Here is a 23,091-nt window from a genome sequence, read left to right on the forward strand (position 1 = left end):
GCCACGTGGTGCGGTGGAAAAGATGAAAGGGAGCATTATGCGCGACAGGGGAGACGGGGGGGGTGGTGGTGGTGGTGGGGGAACCGATCATGCATTTTTTTTTTGCAATGCCACTTTTGGTCGGCACAGCTGCAGAGTGACTCAGAGTCAACACCCGCTGCTGCTAAGGGCGTGCTGCTGCAGCCGCTGTGGTGCCCTGCAAGTGTTCGCGTCGTGCGTTTGTCTGCAGGTGGTGGGCGAGTGGAGGTTCAGCAGGGTCCACTGTGACATCTTCGTCACGCTCGACGTCATGATGTGCACGGCCAGCATTCTCAACCTTTGCGCCATTAGCATCGACAGGTACTGCCTGCCGAAACAACGAGCGCGCTGTTTTTTTCCTCTCCCCCCCCCCCCGTGCCAGCCCCCTTCCTGTATGTCTACACGAAGTCGTCTGTGCAGAATTTATTCGTTTGAAATAACGTGATTTTGTCAACTTTTTTTGCCAGCATTTTATCTTATGCCGTGGCGAATATTTTCACCGCGTGCAAAAAATGCGGTCAAGTCCCGCAAATTTTCATTTGAGGAACCTCCGGCACGTCGGGCCACGATTTTAGCCACGACATGGCCAACACGTGTGGCCGTGTAGCTGTCGGTATCAACAAGGTTCGATTATTGCAACTCACGACTCGGACGGGATGTCTGCCAAAAAAAAAATCACCAAGCTACAGCGTGTACACAATTATCTGGCCACGCGTCGTGACGAGCGCTGCAATATCCGACCAAATCCGTCCGGTACTCGCTTAGCTGCATTGGCTTCCGGATACTAAACGAATACATCATAAGGTCGCGCTCATCACACACACACAGTGCTTGCCACGATTGAACCACAATACTTTGCTGATCGCGTCAAGGAGCATAAACCATCACGTGAACTCCAGTCATCCTCGCTAGTGGCTTTGAGCTAACCATTGAACAAAGACGGTGACTCCATAGCGCTTTCAGATGCGCTTCTGCCACCGTACGGAACGCGTCTTCCTTCCGATATTAGAAAGCCACTAGAGTTATGCACTTTTAATATCTAAATTGCAACCCCATTTCTTTATAACTGCATTTTGTGTTTAATTTATTGTCCTTCCCCACACCTCCGATTAGCACGGTTGGCTGTACTCCTGCGTTGTCTGGCCACAGAGTCAATCTTCCTCGTCAATCTTCCACAAAAGCCAACTTGGCTGTTATTGCCGTATCCTCTGGATTATAAGTCGCATGTTTCTTTGTCCCTGTATTTTGTACGTATGTATGCTGAACCTCTTTCGCACAATACGTAGCCAACGCATGCTCAAAGTAACAAAAATCGCGGGAGAATATATTTCAATTCTGGAAGATGTGTTTTAATGTAATTGTTCACAATCGACTTCCTGACGACGTTTCTCAACAGCAATACATTGTTATCCAGTAGGGCAGAAAACACCAGCAGCTGTTCAGAACTATTACCGAGGAAAGAGACATCCTGATGTCTCAGCCGATTAGCCCTTCCTCAGGAAACAAAGAGATATATACATACTGTAGAGAGTCATAAATAGTATTTCGTGTTAAGCGGGTGAGGTCAAGTGATGTGTGATGTCGGATGATGGCCCACTGGGGTGCGGTGAGTCTTGTTTTAATATATATTTTATCCATGCCACTAATAAGCATTCCGATTGCACGAATCAAGTGTAATGGGATTTCTCATTGCGTGCACATGCCGTTAAGCGGGCTCCCGCAGCTTGGCACGCCAGGAGAAGGTGGTAGTGTACAGCAAAGGTGCCCACTAATATTGTGTGTCCATTCCAGAGTGTTTCCCGCCTCGCAGGCGTGGGTTTACTCCGGGTGCTCCGGTTTCCTCCCAAGCGCATATACATTTATTGAAAAAAAAAAACATCTTGATATATATAGGACTGCAGAGCTTGACCAGTTGTTGATGTCAGTTCACGCCCTCACTGGCTTCCAGCTTTGTTCGCGGACCTTCAGCGATTGTGAGATGCAATTTGTATGAACCATTATGCGACATAAAACTAAACCAGTGTTTTTTTTATTATTACATAGCAAAGTGTCACCATTTACATGCCTTGTCTGAAGTAATAGGCCTGTACAGGAAGTGCATCTTAAATTTCGATTTAAAGCTTTCGTGACTGCAGGGATTCATCTTCTTGGTTCATTCGGTAAAGTGACGTAGAATGAAAATAATAACATAATAAAAATAAAACATAATAAAATAATTCTCACGACGTTTCGGCCACAACGCAAGCAGCTGTCCTCAGGTGAAGAACAGGTCTGTCGAGAAGACATTCAGACTCTGTCTTCTCGACAGACCTGTTCTTCACCTGAGAAACGTTGTGGCCGAAACGTCGTGAGAATTATTTTATTATGTTTTATTTTTTTTATTTTATTATTTCCATTCTACGTAACCAAGAAGAGGAAGTGCATCCTGAAACAAAAAGTTATTTGGCAAGAAGCTGTGTGTTTCACTTATTTCCAGCAGTGCGTTTCACAGTACATTCGTCTCCCTCTCCAACCATCACTTACCTCGTCCTTGTTTTTGGTGCAATACTCCTGTTTACATTTTCGCACATTATTCTTACCTCTACCTCCGTTGCCTTCCCGTTTCTCGCCGTTGCCTGTCCCTCCTGAACGGATCACTTCAGGTGTGATTGCCGTTCTTTTTCTGCGCTTGCACGGCACGGCTCTCACCTCGCAAAGCGAGCTGGGTTAACTGGCTGAACGGGGATTTTTCCCGCGGAACAAATAAAGCATCGATATCGCTGCTCGTTCTCCCACGTTTGCCCGTTGTCTTGCGACGCGCGTTTACAGATATACAGCCGTCGCGATGCCCGTGCTCTACAACACCCGCTACCGGTCTCGACGGAGAGTGGGTGTGATGATCTCTGTGGTTTGGGTCCTATCCTTTGCTGTGTCGTGCCCTCTTCTCTTTGGCTTGAACAACACTGGTAAGAGAAGCCTTTTGCACGTGGCACTTTTATTTTGTGTGCGCGTGTGTTTTATCACGGGTAATATATTGTACATTAATTTGGGTAGCATTCGATTGAAGTCTGTTGTTCTGGCTTGTGCACTGTTCCTTGTAAGGTAAATAATAAAGCAGATCTGTACGCACGACTGTTTTATCCATCGCATTAACCAGGTTTCTACAAAAAGGAGCTTCAATACTGCATAATAATAATAATTAGTATGCATGCTCTTTCCTGTGAGCCACTCAACCTATACAATTCTAATTCAGACAGGTATGGAATATAAAACAGTATTCTGTTTCTTATTATACTAAAACACATCAATGGATGTGCTCGTTTAAAATGGGAACCATTTAAACAAACAAAAAATTCTAGAATGAAAAAAAAAAAATATTTTTTGAGACATGTTTTAAATTACAGATGAAGTGCGATTTCTCACCAAATATATGTTTCATGCCTAAGTCTTAAATGTCAGCATTTTTGCAAAAAAAGGCATTTAATTGAAAAATGTCACCGGGTGATAACACAGTGGAGAAATAAACTGTGTTGTTTAAAAAAAACTATCTTAAATGGTTTCAACATTATGCTCTCCTGACTGCCACGTGCATTACACCGCAAGTGAAGTCTGTACAAGTCACGGTGTGTCGGAGAGATAAGGTAAAAACATAACTCCCGTGCGTGCACTGAGGCTCAGAGGCATTTCAAGTTGGCTCATTTAGCTGCATGGATGCGATTTTAATTTATATTTATGGGTCTCACCATTAAGTGTCCTGCCGAAAAATTCAAACATTCTGTTTTAACAGCAACAATTGCATTTCAAGAGATGGACCTAAATGTTCAGCCTTCATAATGCTGCGATTTGTGTGACATGAAGCTACATGACCATTAGCAGAAGTCATGCTTTGTACCCATTAAAACCAATCTGCAATATCACTTATAACATATTTTAACTGATATTCTTTACGTCAAGCCAAGAACAGCCTTAAACTTTATGAGTGTGGTTACAAAATTGTGTTTAAATTGGTTTATCGCATATACAATTTTAAAATATACAATATGAAGAACTGCTGGCTGTAATGAGCACATCTGATACACACAGTTCACAAACCATTTCAGAAAAAAGACACATTACATTTCCCATCTTGTTAGCTGGAGTGGATATTATATATCTAAAAAAATCCTTAGAGACCCAAATTATAATTTCCAATAATGATAAACATGAATTAGACATAATCATAGGGGTTTTCCCCTTTTTTCGGGATTATCATCTACATCATTAGACCTCCTTTGCCAGTACCAAAATATAATAATAGGGTTTCCCCCCTTTTTTCTGGCAAAGGAGGTCTAATGATGTAGATGCTGATACCCCGAGCCCTCATTACTTTGATAGCGCATTGTCTTTGAGCTGTACACCTTTTGGCGTCCTCTGGTCTAGCACCGATTGAGACGAGACTCAAAAGAAAGCTGTCTCTGGTGTGGACCAATCAGTTTCAAGGACAATGCATATATTATCAGTGTGTTTTTCGTTTGCATTTTGACCACAAGTATTGTGGTTAATGCAGACATGATTCCTTGTAAAAAGGTTTCAGTTTTGTTGCCACAAAAAAGGGGAAAAAACACATTATTATATTTTGGTACTGGCATCAGAGGTCTAATGATGCATTAGACACTTTGGTTATTTTATATTTTCCATAGTAAGTGTGCAGAGCTTAAATAGAGTGGGGTTTTTTTTTTGCGCCCATGCTAAGCCTTATTGCAAAGACGTTATCCCATCTCTCATGGCGGTCATGGCAGTCAAGACAGACGAGACAATATGTGACAGTTGGGAGAGATTCGACCTTTGACACTTCATCGGGTTCACCATATAAATGCCGATGTTTTCACATACTCACCCCACACAATGTGATACAGAGGCATTAGCCCCCATCTCCGTGACTTAGTCAGTTGTTCAATCTCCATTCTTTAAAAAAAATAGAAATTGCCACCAAGATCTCAAAAAGGGAAAGGGTCAAGTGCCATTCCAATTATGCATCTCCCCCATTCATGAATAAATACATTTTTAAGTAGCTTGTTTGATTAAAAAAAATCCAGATGTTCCTTATCTTCTTCATAATCCTGGAGCCTGAAAGAGGGTTCACTGGATATAATGTAGTCCCGCTACCATGTATGAAGTGTATATAATATTCCGTAAGGGATGATGATCGATAGCGCACTTTGATTATCAAAGTCAACAAGTCTTATTTTTCCCACTGTACCACTATTCGGTGTGTGGCCGACAGAAAATTTCAATTTTTTTTTAAGGAATTCACTCTAGCTTTGCTGGTTACATTTGGTTGAATATTGGTCATGGCGATTGTGATGTAGATCACAGTTTTAGTGGCCACTATAAGTACACCACTAAGGATGGCTTATTTCCCTTGAACATAAGTCAAATCTTGTCGGTTGTACTTTTCGCATTAAGAGAACAATCAGAATGATCTTTATTTGTCAATTGCCTTGCATACCACAAGGTTCACGGCCACGTCACAAAAAGTGAAGATTAAACATTAACGATGTCAAAATGTTCTAAAAACAACAGCGAGCGTGGGACGAAAAAAATAACTCGTAAAACAATATATACATAAAGAGAAGGGAAAATGTATAATACAGTAAAATAATCAAAATATTCTAGAATTAAATCACAAGGCCAAGTTATAGAAATAGGTCTCATACCTTGATTTAAAATAATTAGCCACTGTGCGCAAAATCTCCTGAGGCAATCGGGCAAAGAATTCCACAGTTGAAATGTAATACTGTTTACAAATGTTGCATAATAATAATAAACACCAAACTATCAATTAATATCTGTTATGCATAATTGGAATAAATCACTATGCTCATAAAAAATGCGTCGAACGATGAGTGAGAGATTTTATTCTTAACGTTTACGTAGATAATATGAAAATCATTATTTTACATTGTTACATTACAAATGACAGTGGAAACAAACTAAAAAAATGCAAAGGAGAGGTTAAAAATAAGACAAAAAGAGTAAATGATTGATTTAAATCAACACCCTGCATTGCAACAGTGCTGTTTATTTCCTTAGTTTTTTGTCTTTGACAATATTCAAACTCCATAGGCCTTCAGCAATCCTCTGCTGGATGAAGGCCTCCCCATGCGATGTGGGTCATGAAGATATTTGACCATACTTCCCCACACTAGTTAGTGTGGTTTGGCGGGGGTGGGGGGGCGGTAAGCGCAGGACCGGTTTAGAAACCCCTCGTCCCTGATAGCAGTGGCCAGGAATCAAACTCGGGTGGCCGGCTTTAATAGCACAGTGTAATAACCACGGTGCCAACGCTGCACCACATTGCCAACACGCATTTCACGTAAATACTTTTTGTTTTAGTACAGAGAACAACGGGATGTTTTGGGGCAACAGCATCCAGTTATTTAATTAATTGCAGAGCACGGTGAGTGAAACAGAAGTAAAACTATTTCACCGTTTTGCCAACGTAGATTGGACCTGGTCTACCAAAGAGGAGAGAGCACACTTAAGCAAATGTGTACTGTGTCTGGCTGAAGTGGCCACGGCTAAAGAAGTGGATGACAATTTCGATTTAAAGCTTTCGTGACTGCAGGGATTCATCTTCTTGGTTCTTTCGGTAAAGTCACGTAGAAGGGAAATAATAAAATAATACAAATAAAACATAATAAAATAATATAATAAAATAATATTATAATATTCATAATCAACGTTTTTGTAATATAATAATATAATTTTTATAATTAGATTTTATTATTTCCCTTCTACGTGACTTTACCGAATGAACCAAGAAGATGGATGACAATTGTTCTTGTCCTCATTGCGATGATGGAGCCTATTTCATTTAACGGTGTTACAGTGGACACCACCGTTGCAAAGGAGTCCGCAGGACGAGAGTACACCTTAAAGAGCGATTGAACCCAAAAGGTAGACAATTCGAAAAGAGAGACACACTACCTATACTCTTAGTTATTTCGGTAAAGTCACGTAGGTAAAAAATGAATAAAAAAATAAAATAAAAATATAAATCATTAATTTTAATTTAATTTTTTACCTACGTGACTTTACCGAAAGAACTAAGAGTATGAATCCTTGCAGTCACTAAAGCTTCAAATCTAGACACACTACCGTTTATTTTCACATATTGCAAATTGGCTGTTTTTTGTTTGAAACAAATTGAGTAAACACATTTTGTGAGCAAACTCGTCGGTTTCGAGTCCTACAGCGCACACATAGTCCTGTGTTTTAAACGTATAAAACACAATTACTATGATGCCCAACTCTAGACAGGTAAAACCGTGGAGGAATTATTGGTAAGGCTTTGGACACTCAAACCAAGCGTGTAGTCCTGAGTTTGCCTGATGTTGATTACATTTCTTTGACAAGTTTTCTCCCTTTTTTAATGTAGGGTTGGCTCAAAAGAACCATTCAAAAGAATGATGTTTTAAAGCATTCCAATAAAACATGGACCATATTTCCCCACCGGCACAGAATCTGTCAAAATCTCCGTGGCGCTTTTTTTCCTTCTGTAATTTTGACTGCAGTTCTTCTATTTTTTAAATCTCTTTCTCACGATTTCCTTTCTAGTTTCACTTTTTTTTTACCTTTGCAGTCTCTCAGATCATTCTGCTCAGCCGTCATGAAGAGGAAGAAGACATGATAATTCCCATTTTTACATCCTAATTCGAAATTTGCATTCTACAAATGCCCAACTTCTTCAGTCCTCAGTGCAGTGGAGACTGCCTATGGAGTGGCGTGGTCTGTTTCTAAATTGTCATTATACGGTATTGGTCCAAGCCGATGATTTGGAGGTCAGCCCTTTATTCCCTTAAATATCTCCCCCTCCTGCTCCCCCTTTCTTCGTGCATAAATTCTGCATCTCATTTGACCTCATTATGCGATGCAAGACAGCCTGCTTTCACATCCCAAAAATTATGTAGTTACGAGTGAATTAGAAAAGCCTTTGTGTCGTACCTAAGACTAATAATGCGTGTAAATGGGCCGGACGAACCGAACAATCAGTGGTGATTGACGCTCGTCTGGTCATTCCTCATGGATGTCAGCGCTGGAAGAGAGAAAGAGAGAGATGGGTGGCGGGGGGTGACGGGCGTGCAACGGTTTAACCCTCGACGCAACACAATGTCCGTGACGCGAGCACGTCGCACGGTCGGTCGCTTTACGGTAATTCCGCAAGTAGCGCTCGTACGTGCCGCCCATGTCCCCGATCTTTGTTCTGTTGCCGGGTCTCGCCGCGTTGGAACTCAGCCCTCTCGCCCCCCCTCCTCCTCAGCCACGCGCGATGACGACGCCTGCGTGATTGCCAACCCCGCCTTCGTGCTCTACTCGTCCATCGTGTCCTTCTACGTGCCCTTCATCGTCACGCTGCTCGTCTACGTGCAGATCTACGTGGTCCTGCGCAAGCGGCGCAAAAGGGTCAACGCCAAGCGCGGCGGCTGCATCAAGCCCACTGGCGAGCACCACGTACGCCGCCAGGGCCAGGTGAGGCCCCTTCGGCCCAGGGGAAGGGTCCCCCCGACGGCACGCGATCATAAAAACTCTAAGATATGTTTTATTTAAGTCCTGTATGGCCCACTGATGGACCCTGCCCTCTCAGCATCCGTGCACACTGCGTTCCCGTGACATTTAGAAACTTCGGCCCAAGCCACGCCTGGACCAAACCTGGAATGGTTTTGATCCTGACGTAACATGCTGTGGCCTCTGCATATGTATGCCCCTTCAAATCAGATTGTTCGTACATTTAGTATTTGCGCTATTCTTATCGTATAAGGTTATTAAACTAAAACACAAGAAAAATGTGTGTCGTACACCCTCCACCACCCAACGCAACCAATTAATAAACATTTCACGTGAACGAAAGCATATTTATGATGAGACATCAAGTATTACTACCGTTCTGTTATGACAAATAGTCTTGTACATGTATTTTAAATTGTTCTACCTTTGTATATTCGAACCTCAATATCCACATTCACAAGTTGTGCAGTAAGAAGATGGTAAAATGACACGAATATATCCCCTCAAATACACTTATAACGATTTGCAGCCCTTTCTTCAATGTAATGTTGGGTGAAGGCTTCCCCAAGCCGTGTTAGATATGTAGATTTGTTGATGATACTTCATGATGATTGTTGTGGAACAGGGGCCCAGACTAGTCCACTGATGGTAGCTGTGGCCAAGAATCAAACTCAGGTAGCAGGATTCATCACGGGTGTGATAACCACTAAATAATCACTCCACCTGCAAACACAAATCTGATGTCTTGATAATATATGTTGATAAATAACGTTAGCAAATGTTATCAATCAACTCAGATTCAACCTCGGTAAATATTCTGTAATACATCACTAAGGCATTTCTCAATTTTAAGGGCAGCTTATGAAATGTACGTGACACTCTTCATCAAAATAGTTTTTTGGAATGACGAAGAACAAAATGCCACTGTAATTAAGTGTTCTAGCCATGGCCATTAGTTATTACACATGTCCTGGCGATGTGTGGATTGCTTTATAAATGGCAATAAGATATATGTTTGAGTCACTGATGAGATCCCCGTGCAGAGCGATTTGATAATCCATTTGTGAGCCCATCCACAGATAATGTTATCCAAAAAAATATCCACCATGTCAGACAAATTCAGGTGATGATTTAATTCAAGTTACAATGATGCCTTCCTCTGTCTTATACCCATGTTTTGTGACATACCTTTGCGGATTAGTTGAAGTGAAATGAATCACCCCTCCTCCACCCCAGAGTGATCATTTTGTGCATTCCCATTTTTACCATCTCATTTGTATTCTCATTTATTCTGTCTCGTCCATACGGGTGTGTTTGCTCCATTTACCCTCATTTACCCTCATTTACCCTGATTTACCCTCAGCATATCATTATACAAAAAATACGTTTTTGCACGAATAAAAAAACACAAAGATACCGTAGAATCGAATCGACGAATCGATGCCCCGTTACACCACCCCCCCCCCCCCCCCCAGTTGGCTTTACATGCCAGTTGGAGCTACCGCTTGGAACAAGCAAAATAAAAAAAATATTAATAATATATCAGAACGAGCTCTGGAAAGCCGTGACTGTTATGCAGCCGTAATTGGCGAATGTCTACAGGTGGCGGGTATGAGATTGGCCCAGACGGCGTTTCTGCGACCGGTTTATCGGCGATGAGAATGATGCGCCACTGGTTGTCTTGTCGTCAAGGGTTGACATTTCCAGTGAGCCACAGGACAGGAGTCACGTGGCATATTTGTCCTGTATGTTATTTTGATCATTCTTTTCCCTCTTTCCCCAGCAACGCTACAGCTATTTCGTTGGTCTGCTCTTACATTTTTTTATTTTAAATTCCCCATGCTCTGTTTATGAACGAATGAAACACGCGTCAGTATATTTTGTTACGACTGCCATCGTGTTTCTATACCCTAAACGGAAGTTTCTTGTTGTTTATTTCACGTATTTGTTTAGATCCAATCTGCAAAATTGTGTGGAAGGGGGAAACAATCACTTTGAATGTTTTTAAATAGGAAGCCCAGCGCAACCGCAGCATACTGGAGGGTAAACCGGTGAGGCAAAATAGACCCATGAGTATAGGTCAGCCACTGCAAACCGTTGGCATATACGACAAATTGATGTCGAATGCGACAGCAGGCACAGCGAGCAGTGTGCTGGTACCTGCTTTGCTACGAAACACAGATGCCCTGTTCCCCAAACAGCTCAACCTAGCCCCTAATCAAGAGGCGCAATATGCTTACAACTAATTAGATGACCCAGCATTGAAATATTTATATTGCCTGTCCTTTTGATTCATTCTATTTTTGTATTCATTTGGTTGCGTATGAGATGTTAGATAAACGGAGACAACACATTTATATCGTATATGTTAGATAAACATCTCATGAGAGATTACATATTTCACGTACAAGCGCCGATGATTTAACACGCAGGCTTTCACGGCCAATGTTATTCACGATAAAGTTTCGTTCAGTTAGATCGTGTAAAAATGTAAATGTGTCGCACACCCACCTCCACCCGACACAGCTGATTGGTAAGTTTGTCAGGACATGAGCAAAACATGCCAATGATTGGCTCTGCGTCAGACGGAGGGTGGATGCATGACGCATTGACATCTTTACGCGATCTAACCCGAAAAACGTCATATCGTGAAATCTCTCATGAATTGCCTAGTGGTTATTCAGAAAAGCCTCAATGAGTGTCAGGGATGATTTTTTCAGGAGAGTACCGCATCCCTATGCTCTTGGCTGTGGCAGGAAACCAGAGAAAGCCCACACACATGCCAAAGGGTTAGCACTCAAAAGGTATCCACGGATGAATTCAAGAATCTAGAATCAGAATATTTATCCATATCCACTTGCTGCACTGCCATTTCCTAGCCACCTTGTAGCGCAGTGGGTTTAAACGTTTCACAAATCTGTGTGGATCCATATTACCGAGAAATAAGAAACAACATGTGCCTCTATGTCACTGTGATTGAGAACAAAACAAAAAATCAATGTTGTTTATTTTACCACACCTAGCTGGCACATCCTTCATGCAGCCATAATTTGCCTAATCATACCCGCAACTTTACCTGCCATGTCCTCTTCCAGAGCCCTACATTACGTACCCTATGTTGCCATGAAATTACAAGCGACCATCTCAGACAGGCTGCGCTCAAACGTCCAAAGCTTATTTTGGGACTGCTCCGTTAAGAGTCCAGGCCCCTGACCCATAACATTAATTGAGTTTGCACTCTTGTCTCAAGTAACCTTTCCTTTACACTCCGACGTATATCTGCTCGCTTTCCAACTGACTTCCATAGCACGTCAATAACCTTGCCTGCTATAAGGCACTACACCTCTTGACCTCCTCACAGCTACCTGCATAAAGGACATTTCTTGCGATCCAACTACAGAAGCCTTGTGGCTGACTACACCACCACCACCACCACCTTTAAATTTCTGTTAGGGAGGCTTATCTTAAGACCCGAGTATGCAGACTCGGTGCCTAAGACCATTAACAGGTTCATGGCTAAAAATAGGGTTTTTCCCCAAGGGACGGCTTTATTTTGAGCCTCGACCCAATTGGTGCTCGACCAGACGACCAGAGTACGCCTTTTGGCGTCCTCTGGCCGAGCACCGATTGGGTCAAGGCTCAAAAGAAAGCCATCCCTTGGTGTGGACCAATCAGTTTCAAGGACAATGCATATATTATCATAGTGTGTTTTTTGCTTGCATTTGACTGCAAGTATTGTGGTTAATGCAGACATGAATCCTTGTAAAAAGGTTTCAGTTTTGTTGCCAGAAAAAAGGGGAAAAACCCTGTTATTGTATTTTGGTACTGGCAAAGGAGGTCCAAGAAGGTTCATGGCTGTTGATAGTCCGAGCCAACAAATCTGCATCATCGGCATACTCCCAAGTCCCACACATTTATCCCACCTCTATTGATTCCTGGGGTTTTTTCCTGTGTGGTTTTAGTGAATGCACAGTCAAGCACAACATTAAAAAAACATGAGAGACACAATACAACCTTGACGAACACCTTGCCTTCTTTCAGCATCTCAACGGTAACGCCACATGTTTGTTGATGCCTTACCCGATTCGTTCTGCTTCACTGCTGTTTTGACCTCTGACAGGGGGGGGGTTACCTCTTTTCTTCATTTCTTCCATAACCTCTAAATTCTGCGCAGAAACTTCCTTTTGCTGCTGCTGCCCGATGTCCCTCCATGGGCCTTACGAGTCGATGGGCTCCTCGTTTAAAATCTGGCGAAAAATAATGTTTCGCCATAGATCTAGCTGTCGAGCACTGTCCACTCCGTTTTATGCCTCACTGCCATCCCTACCATACCTGGCTCTAACCCTGTATTATTTGGACATTTTCTCACAACATAATTGTTTAACCACATGAACGCAACTTTTGCTTGCTGCCCTTCTCACTCGAAGCATCTTCAACCTCCTCCACTTGCGGTGCCAACACTCAAGACATGCCTTTTAGAGTATTTGGCTGCTGTAAATGCCTCCAGGATAAGCCACAGGTTTATTTTTCCCCCTAGGTATGGCCCCACTGAGCTACGTAGCTCTTTTTCAGAAGTGACCTGGCCATCACAAATGATAGCGCAACAAAGCAACAAAGTGGCTTATCGTGTGGACATTTATATCAGCCAAATATTGTAAATGCACGTTGATTCTAAATGTGGAGGGAAAAAACCGGAGGACCCAGAGGAAAATCCACGTGACCACAGGGAGAGAGAGACATGCAAACTCCAAATATATAAGCGTCAGGGTCAGGATGGAACCCACAACCTCCTGTATATCAGGTGAGGTAGTTAACATCGTGCCACATGGCCACCCAACCCTGGCTCCACAGCTGCAGAGGCTGGGCCTGCTGCGAGCCAATGTTGAACACCTTTCCTCGGCTCAACCAGAGATCACTTTAGCCATTCCATCCGATCACCTTAACCAACACCCACTTCTTCTTGGTTCTTTCGGTAAAGTCACGTAGAAGGGAAGTAATAAAATAATAAAAATAAAACATAATAAAATTATTCTCACGACGTTTCGGCCACAACGCAAGCAGCCGTCCTCAGGTGAAAACCAGGTCCGTCGAGGCGACAGAGTCATTCAGACTTTACCGAAAGAACCAAGAAGATGAATCCCTGCAGTCACGAAAGCTTTAAATCGAAATTCAACACCCACTTGGGCGGCATTTCCACTCACAGCTTCAGCTGATATAATTACCAACGAGATGCGAATTAGAGAGATTGTTTTTGTTGTTGATTGTTGATCATTAGTTGCTGATTTCCTCAAAAAACGGCCATAATTATACTCCCCAAACCAGACGAGCTGTGAAATCGCACCCAACACAGAGTATAGCTTCATTTGCGCACGCACACCAGAAAGCCATAATAAAGCAAGATTCCCTTTTCAAAGACACACTTTGATGATAAAAAATAACATCTGTTCTCCCAGAAGGTACAACAACCTTGCATTCTGCAGGATTCTATGGATTCTGTAAATGTACTTTTTTTTATGCCATTTCTACAGGGAAGATATCCTTTCTTGATATGAGCCTCACTCCAGCATTGAGAACTTTAATAGCCCCAACAAGGAGGACTGGCACACACACAATCACGGCGACCAATAGCTTATCCTTGGCTTTGGGAAATCAATCAGTATCTCGAGAAAACATGTTATTCCGATAATTTAAAGTTTTCTCCCTTGAAAGTTTCTTCACCTTGTCAATGTTAAACATTGCTCCTTAAGGGTGAGTCTAAACTCTACTGCCACGCGTGTATTTATTACGCATCCTCTTCACATCATCACACCTCATGCATGCAGAAATGTATTCAATTTCGACTTTTAGTTTTTTTCGGTAAAGTCACGTAGGTAAAAAATAAAATAAATTAAAATGAAAACAACTAAATTAAATCACGACGTTTCGGAAGCAACACAAGCCTCCGTCTTTCACTACAGTAATTTTGCTGTGGCAGTTCCACCTGAAGACGGAGGCTTGTGTTGCTTCTGAAGCGTCGTGATTTAATTTAGTTGTTTTCATTAAAAAACATTTTTACGTGACTTTACCGAAAAAAAGTCACGAAAACTTCAAATCTAGAATATTCAATTTATTTTAGAAGATATACATTCACTTTAAAACCCTTCGAAGTTTAGAACGTTTTTTTTTGGTCTGGTTTGTAAACTAATTTTACGATGGCAGTCGGCACACATGATTCTTGGTCAAATCACACAATCCTTCGTGAAACTATTGAAAGGCACGTTTCCTTTGCTTCACGTGGGAACGTGCGTTCCTAAACAAAGGGCAGGCAAACCAATATTGCATGAGACAGCTGCCCTGCCGAGTAGCGCACACAGTAAGCACGATGTTGCCTCATATCCGGCCGTATAGCTCCGTATCATGTGTGAATACAAACCGCATTTGGCACATTTTGGGTACAAATAGGCTCGCTGCATACACGCGAAACTGGACAAAACTATACCCGTACGTAGGGAGGAACACCTGTATTGTGGCAAGCCGTCTGATCCATCACAGAATTTCACCATTTGAAACTAACTGTAACAATGATATTCGTCAAACGTTGGATGCTGACATTGTCAACTTTTTCAGATTTTTCTTGCAAGTTCTCTAATGTTACTATTCTGTTAAATATCTCCTTGTGCACGTATATAATTTACTTGGGCTCATATAAGGATGTTAAGATGCATAAGGACTTCATGGTCAAGTAGACTAAACAGAAAACGAATTTATTCAAACCTGCGTTTTGTGTTTAGTTTGTTGCCCTTCCCCTGCATCGCCGATTAGCATGGTTGGCAACGTACGGTGCGAAAGAAGTTCAACATACATACATACTTTGACGGAAGGGGGATAAAACATGCGCCTAGAACATGTAAAATTATGACAAAATTAATAAGGTGGACTTAGTATGGCAGACTGAATTAGAAACATATGATTTATTCGTTTTTGGAAGGCTTTCACTTGTCAAATGGCATCTTTAAGCCAACATTTTGTAAGAGTAGAGCAATGCATATGAAAGTAAATGCAACACACTTTACAGTAAAGGTACAGCTTCATTTCTTTGTGCTGGGACAAACTTTGTTACAATTATTTATAAGTCTTGCAAAATAAAATTCCAGACATTCATGAAACAGCTTAAATTATATCAAAAAGTCTGCAATGTAAAAAAATTCAAGCAGCAGTTCACGAGTCAACATATTCGTCCAAATTGCTTTGACTTATATCCTGGAAACTACAGATTAAGAATCAAATTATCATTCTCTGATCAGTGAACGAGACTTCAGTAACAAAGTGTATTTAAAAAACCCAATTACATATTTGCAGATGTTCTTATACAGATTGCCAGTTAATATACTGTGTTAACATTGATACTATATTTAAATGTGACATGCTTTGGCAGTGGTCATCAGTCGGTTGCACTGTAGCTGTAGTAAACCAAAGTGCACATATGCCGTTATCTAAGCTAATGCTATCCATAAATAAAATACAATATTAATCCATTAGTCAAATTTATATTTTACAACATCTTTTGTTTTGTACTGTAGAATGACTTCGGGGACTTGTTTTAAATTACTGCCTTGTGCACTATGGCCCATTTGTATCTAAATCTGTATAAGGTCTCCCTAAGGTGGACATATCCTAAAGAAATAAACCTGATGTGGCATGCCAGTATCAGCACTGAGGAGACAAAAAGTGGTTGGCATAGCGCTAAGCACATCACCCACTCCTGTAACATGCTGGTCTTAATTAGTGCCTGCTAACAGCTTTTGCCCCAACAGACTGTACAGTATAAAAATGGGAGCTGTTTATCTCACTTATATATATAGCTTTGAATTAGAACATTGATGCAGTGACACATTCATTACTGAAATGCTGTATACAATTATACTTTTCAGATAGACCCTTGCATCGCCCATGATGCATCACTGCAGTATTATAAAGAGTTTCACTCGAGAAATGTAATGTGTAATGAGGGATACTTAACAATTTAAAATGTCTACTATTTGTTACACCCGTGAATGTCTCATGAAAGTCTGTGGGATAACTCATTTGTGGGTTGTTTTTTTATCCAGGTAAAATGCACTCATCCTGAAGATGTCAAGCTTTGCACAATCGTCTGTGCTAACAACGGCAACTTTGCCTCCTCAAAGAAAAATGTCGTAAGTTTAGATTCTCGAGCATTTGGCTCCTATCAATGTCCACATGATGAGCCACTTCTTCTTGGTTCTTTCGGTAAAGTCACGTAAAAGGGAAATAATAAAATAAGACGCTGTCTTTCCGACAGACCTGTTGTTTACCTGAGGACGGCTGCTTGCGTTGTGGCCGAAACGCCGTGAGAATTTTATTTTATTGTTTTATTTGTATTATTTTATTATTTCCCTTCTACGTGACTTTACCGAAAGAACCAAGAAGATGAATCCCTGCAGTCACGAAAGCTTTAAATCGAAAAATGAGCCACTTCGTTGAGCTGTGATTCGTGGTGGCCAGGTCACTTCTGAAAAAAGATATATAGCTCAGTGGGGCCTTACCTGGTAAAATAAAAATAAAAAGTTGAGTTTTAGTTTAGTTCATACGTGCTATACTGGATATGTACTTTCAGCACATTAAAATTATTACCTGTAGGTGTTTAGTTTCATAAATGATTGTCGCATATTACATTTAGTGACACAATAAATAAGTACAATTGTTTACAGCCCATCATCAATCCACTGCTGAATTAAGGTTTCGTCATCTTCACCAGGCTGATGTGGCAGGGGGATCGAGAATGTGTATAAATGACCTCATTTCCTGGCAAATAATAAGTTGATAATTGTTTTTTTACCCTTTTATCTGGCAACAAAACTGACACCTTTTTACGAGGAGTCATGTTTGCATAGACCACAATACCTGCAGTCATAATGCAAACAAAAAACATAACTCTGATAATGTATGCACTGTCCTTGAAGTTGATTGGTCCACACCCGAGACAGCTTTCCATGGGTTGGACCAGATGACGCCAAAAGGCGCACAACTCAAAGACAATGCACCATCAGAGTATGAGAGCTCGGGGTAAGCATTTACACCATTGGAACCTCATTTGCCAGTAAAAAATATGATACTTGGTTTTTTACCCTTCTATCTGGCAACAAAACTGACACCTTTGTTCAAGGACAGTGCATACATTATCAGTTGTGTTTTTTGTTTGCATTATGACTGCAGGTTTTGTGGTCTATGCAAACATGACTCCTCGTAAAAAAAGGTGTCAGTTTTGTTGCCAGATAAAAGGGTAAAAAAACAATTATCATATTTTTTACTGGCAAATGAGGTTCCAATGGTGAAATAATAAGTTGTAAAATAGCACACCATTGCAATTGAAATCATTGAATCATATATTGTTACGTCAAATATTAATATAATGCATTCTTGACAATTCTCAATTAATGAATTGTTTTAATAGTTTAGTCTTACGTCGAGTTTACTATTTCAACAATCAATTCGCACGTGACTACTGTGATGCATTGTCCTTAACATAGTTTGGAATTTTATCGATTTCATTTTAGGCATATTGGGACATTTCAGAAAAGCGATTTATAAATATAATTGCGAGTCTTTATGATAGCGCTCATTTCCTTGGCCCCTTTAAAATAATCACATGTAGAGGAAAAATGCACACCATGTTAACTAATTTCTACTGTGCAATTGGTAAATAAATTGAGATTAGTTATTAAAAAAATCCAATTACATTCGTGGGAAAGTCTTTATTTCACAAAAAAGATCATAACCTCCCGGCTCTATTATGAAGGATAATTCCTCTGAATGGGCCAGCAGTTATGAGAAGCAACATCCATAACCTGACCCCATTGTGATGAATATTTTTTTACATGGATTAAAACTTAAATTATGCAGGATTAACTAAAGTCTTTTAAAAAAATTACGGATTTACCAATCTAATTGTTTCATCCAAAGGAGGTATTTATAAGTATTTGACTACATAACTGCAGCCTCCATTAAAAGCTGGTGATTTTTCAAAATCCAATTGGGAATTGTTATTCTTGAGTATCTTTTAAATACCTACGAATGTGCCCGTGGAAATAATTGTCTATAATTGTTGAAGGGACACTGTAAGGACTGCAAGATGGAATCTATTAAAGTGAATACAGAGGCATTTAACACGTGATTGTAATGACACTGATTTAGATAGACTGCACTGCCCGAACCTATGAAATACAATTTCATAACGGCTTAATCTACTATTTTATTTGTATTTCCAATGTAATTGTTTTATAAATATATAAAGAGGCGCTGTGCATTGCCCTCCCTTGCAGGAAGAACTTGCTCAACCTGAAGAGATGGAGCTCGAGTCATACATGTCCCCACCACTCTCTCGAAAAGCCAAAAAATCCCTTGTGGGCAAGAACATCAAACAGCTGCACCAGCAGCAGCAACCGGCGAGCCAGCAACACTCGCTCGGCCACCACCAGCAGCAGCGCCTTGTGGCCCCCGCTCCGCCCTCGTACCGCCACGACACGCTGGCCGAGGAAACCGACGTCGCCCCCGCGGACGGAGCCTCACTGGAGGCCGACGGCGAGCGAGTCAACGGCGCCCAGCCGAAGGGCGACCAGCTCAACGGCGGCCGCCCCCACGGCGGCGAGCGGCCCGACGGGGAGAGGCCCGATGGCGGCCAAGCTTGCCGCAACGTCCTCAAGGTGGCGTTCGAAACGCAGCAGCTGCCCAACGGTCAGATGCGCACTTCCCTCAAGGTGGTGGCGGCCAATCGGAATTTTTCGCAACAGAGAGAGAAGAAGGCGACTCAGATGCTGGCCATCGTGCTGGGTGAGTTACGACCGCACGGACGCCTGTCTCGTGTGATTTGGATTTTTTTGGGGGGGATTTGTACGGTGTGCTGCATTGGTGTAATGGCGGGCACACTGGGACTCGCATCTCCAGAGGTCGCCGGTTCGAATGGATCTCGCAAAACGTCGGTCAAAAACCGTGGTGCAAGTTTATGAAACCGCCTTCCCCACCCCCCCCCGATCCCTGTCCACCCAAACAGTATGAACGAGTACACCACAGTGAGTCAATCGGCGGGTCACAAGCGGTGAGGAAAAGGCGTGGGTTGCTCCCACATATGCCATCGCATCTGGGCCATTTGGAAGAGCAGACCAAATACCTTCTCCAGTTTGGAGGCCCTTCTTCCAGCAAGTGGCATGGGCTAGCAATTTAATAGCTAAATGTTTTACTTTTTTTTACCGATATGAGATTTTGTGAAGTATAATAGGATGAATTGCTTTTGGTAAATTGTTTTGAACCTGTTCATAAATTTAATCATACCGCTCCAATTATTTGCTTCCAAAAAACATCTGTGCACATTCTGTTCTCGTGGCGTTTATTTATTTATATCCTCATTAGGTATTTGCAGGAATTAATTCTGCTCATTGTAAGCTCACTGACTTTGCCCCTAAAGCACTTATAAGCAGATCAAGTTGAAATCTGTAATTTAATAATAATAATAATAAAAAACATCCTTATTTGATCTCCTTTAACACAAACAAAGCACAGGAACATTTCACATTTACAGGGGGTCTTTCTGGAGATGCATATACAAGCTTCATTAAAGTTAATTACATAAGCATGGGAAGGAAGTCCTGGATCGCCTTTGGCATAACCAGACTTGCACAATCTGTACATATGCGTTGTGGGGGAGGGGTGGTTTCAATATGGTTTGCACCACCTGTACGTGCATGGCTTCATGGCTTCTCAAAATTCACATTTCCGTGGTGAAATGTGACATGCACTCTGTGAGAGTCCCAGTGTAAGTGGCATTCATGCTGAGGCGGGTCTTCACAATCGTCAAGCTGTATTTCATGAATGTATGTTTTAGTTTGGCATCATAATTGTTTACGCAATTTTTATTTTGCATATACATACGCTTGATTTGTAATATCGCCTTCATTTTTCACTTGTTATTATTATTGTTCGGGAAATTATTTGTGATGAGCCGACCTGTTTTACAAAGCACGTCTTTGTTGCGTTAAACAGTTACAGTACATTCGTTGTTTTATAATGTGCGACGTTTCTCTAAACGTTGTGGGATAAATGTAACTTTTGTGTCCCATCATCCACCTAAGCCTGAGACCCCCAATTAAGCATATTAATATTCATCATTAAGGTCTTTTTGGGTTAGATCGCGTAAGTATAAATGTGTCGAAACCCTTCACCACCCGACATGGCCAATTAGTAAGGGATTTGTCACGTTAACAAAACGCCAAATAGTTACTACTTCAGCCCACCGGTGTGTTGAAGAGTGAATCCACAACTTTTACAATCTGAGTACCGTGACATTTCGCTGGTAATGACATCATCCAGCATCATTGGGCGATTTGCCAGAATAGTAACTATTTGGCGTTTTGTTTACGTGACAAACCCCTTACTGATTGGCCATGTCGGGTGGTGGAGGGTTTCGACACATTTATACTTGCGCGATCTAACCCCCAAAAAAAACATTTATTAAGAATAATATTGGTCGCGAAATCCTACGTGTTAAACTGAGTATATTCATAGTTGCCTTGCGTACACCAAGGTTAATGCCCTTCGGCAAACATACTTCATATGATAAAGCAAACATCGTATTCACCTTAGACGGGTATTTCCAATTGTCAGGCGTTCAATTATGTGAAATGAGTTAAATGCACAAGCAGATATTTTACAATAAAGTATAGTGTAGGTGTATATGTCAATCCACCGCTGGATGAAGACCTCCTCACGACATACTGTCCATGTGGGTTGATGGACAGTGCAGGAGGGAAACCAGGATCAGCGCAGATAGCAATCGACACTGGCGTGAGGAATCAATCTCTGGTCGCCGGGTTCATATTGTGCCTCGCCTACCACTGCACCACCACTCCCACTCATATATATTGTGTATACATATCATGGGCTAGTGTATGCACTTCATTGACATTTCCTTCATTCGCATACATTAATTTAGACATCAATTAAAAAAATCGTGGCTTCCACTTTTGTGGCACGGGACCTTTTTCAAAACAATTTCTGCCGAAGGGTGAACGCTGTTCGGCGAGCGACAAGTAGGGGCAACTTGGCTGGAGCAGATCAACACAGCGGAAAGGCAACAAAGTCGTCGTGGTTATTAATTTCAATGTCATGTTCCATAACGTGAGCTGTTAACGCAAGAAAAGGTAACACCTGCCACTCTTGGGCGGGATGACTGGTCCGCAGTGCGATTCATTATTCCAAGAAGAAAAATAAAGATATTTTACCAGGTAAGGCCCACTGAGCTATGTAGCTCTTTTTCAGAAGCGGCCTGGCCACAAATAACAGCTGAACGAGGTGGCTTATTACGTGCAAGTCGAGAGCAGCCAGATACTCTAAACGCATTTTTCTAAATGTGGGGGGAAAAACCGGAGGCCCTGGAGAAAAATCCACGCGACTACGAGGAGAACATGGAAAATCCAAATATAGAGGCGTGTGAGGGTCGAGATCGAACCCACAACCTCCTGTAAACCAGACGAGGTAGTTGACATCTCGCCACCGTGGCACCCACTGCAATCTTGAAGAAGAAATCAGGGCAGCAACTTGAGCGAATTTGTACACAGGTTACAACGCGAATATACTGCACCCGGGTGGAACCCACCCCATTACGCATTTAACCGCTTAGTTGAGTGTTTATATGATTTCCTCTGCAAACACATGACAAAAATGCAAGCCAGCAAACCCTAAATGTTTGGATATAGTAAATGTTAACTACCTCGCCTGGTATACAGGAGGTGGTGGAAGTTCGATCCCGACCCTGACGATGTCTGTATATTTGGAGTTTGCATGTTCTCCCCGTGGTCACGTCGATTTTTTTCCAGGTTCTCCGTTTTTCCAGATTTAGAAACGTGCGTTTAAAAAATTTGGCCGCTATAAATTTCCACGTGATAAGCCGCTTCGTCGAGCTGTCATTTGTGGCCAAATGTTTTGGTGGACTCTGATTATATATATCCGCAACAGCTTTTCTGAAGAATTTTTATAATTTTCTTCCTACACATATTTTAATATTAACATTAGGGGGGGGGGGGAATTTTATCTTAATTAAATCTATGCAATGCTTCAGATGCTGCGTGATGATAATATGATAATACAAGTGTGAACCGCATGTTATTAATCTACAGCCCACCTGCTGGATGTTGATGCCCTCCCCATGCCTTGTCGGTCATGAGGGATTGTTGACCTGATTTTCACCACACTGGTCAAGACTGGTTGGTGAAGTAGGGTGGGAGCCCGGGACGAGTTTGCACATCACTCATCAACGTCACCATCTGTGGCACAACCGCTGCACCCCGGCGTTTGGAAATGGTCGAAAATATTTCGGAGCCGGATAGCAAGCTTGCTGAAAAAAATATCAAGGCTGTAGGATATGCGTGTAAACTAACCAAAGTGCCTCGTGGTTTGATAGATATCTAGGACGTAGCAAAACTCTTTCAACATTGCAATTTATATTTACAGCCCATGGGGGGTTATGTTAACCGCATTTCACGCTGGTCAGTGTGGGTT

The 23,091-nt window shown here is 41.8% G+C and overlaps 1 protein-coding gene across 2 annotated transcripts in view; it reads left to right on the plus strand.

Annotated features, from left to right (window-relative positions):
- The window catches only part of LOC144942968 (D(2) dopamine receptor A-like), a 43,938-nt gene that overhangs the window by 15,422 nt on the left and 5,425 nt on the right, over positions 1–23,091 (plus strand). For both annotated transcript variants that reach the window (XM_078870037.1, XM_078870035.1), the window contains exons 3-7: positions 230–339; positions 2,827–2,963; positions 8,300–8,508; positions 16,632–16,718; positions 18,864–19,371. In XM_078870037.1, coding sequence (XP_078726163.1) covers positions 230–339; positions 2,827–2,963; positions 8,300–8,508; positions 16,632–16,718; positions 18,864–19,371 — 1,051 coding nt within the window. The remainder of the gene's footprint in view (positions 1–229; positions 340–2,826; positions 2,964–8,299; positions 8,509–16,631; positions 16,719–18,863; positions 19,372–23,091) is intronic.

This window comes from Lampetra fluviatilis, chromosome 29, assembly GCF_964198595.1.
Source record: "Lampetra fluviatilis chromosome 29, kcLamFluv1.1, whole genome shotgun sequence".
NCBI lineage: Eukaryota > Metazoa > Chordata > Hyperoartia > Petromyzontiformes > Petromyzontidae > Lampetra > Lampetra fluviatilis.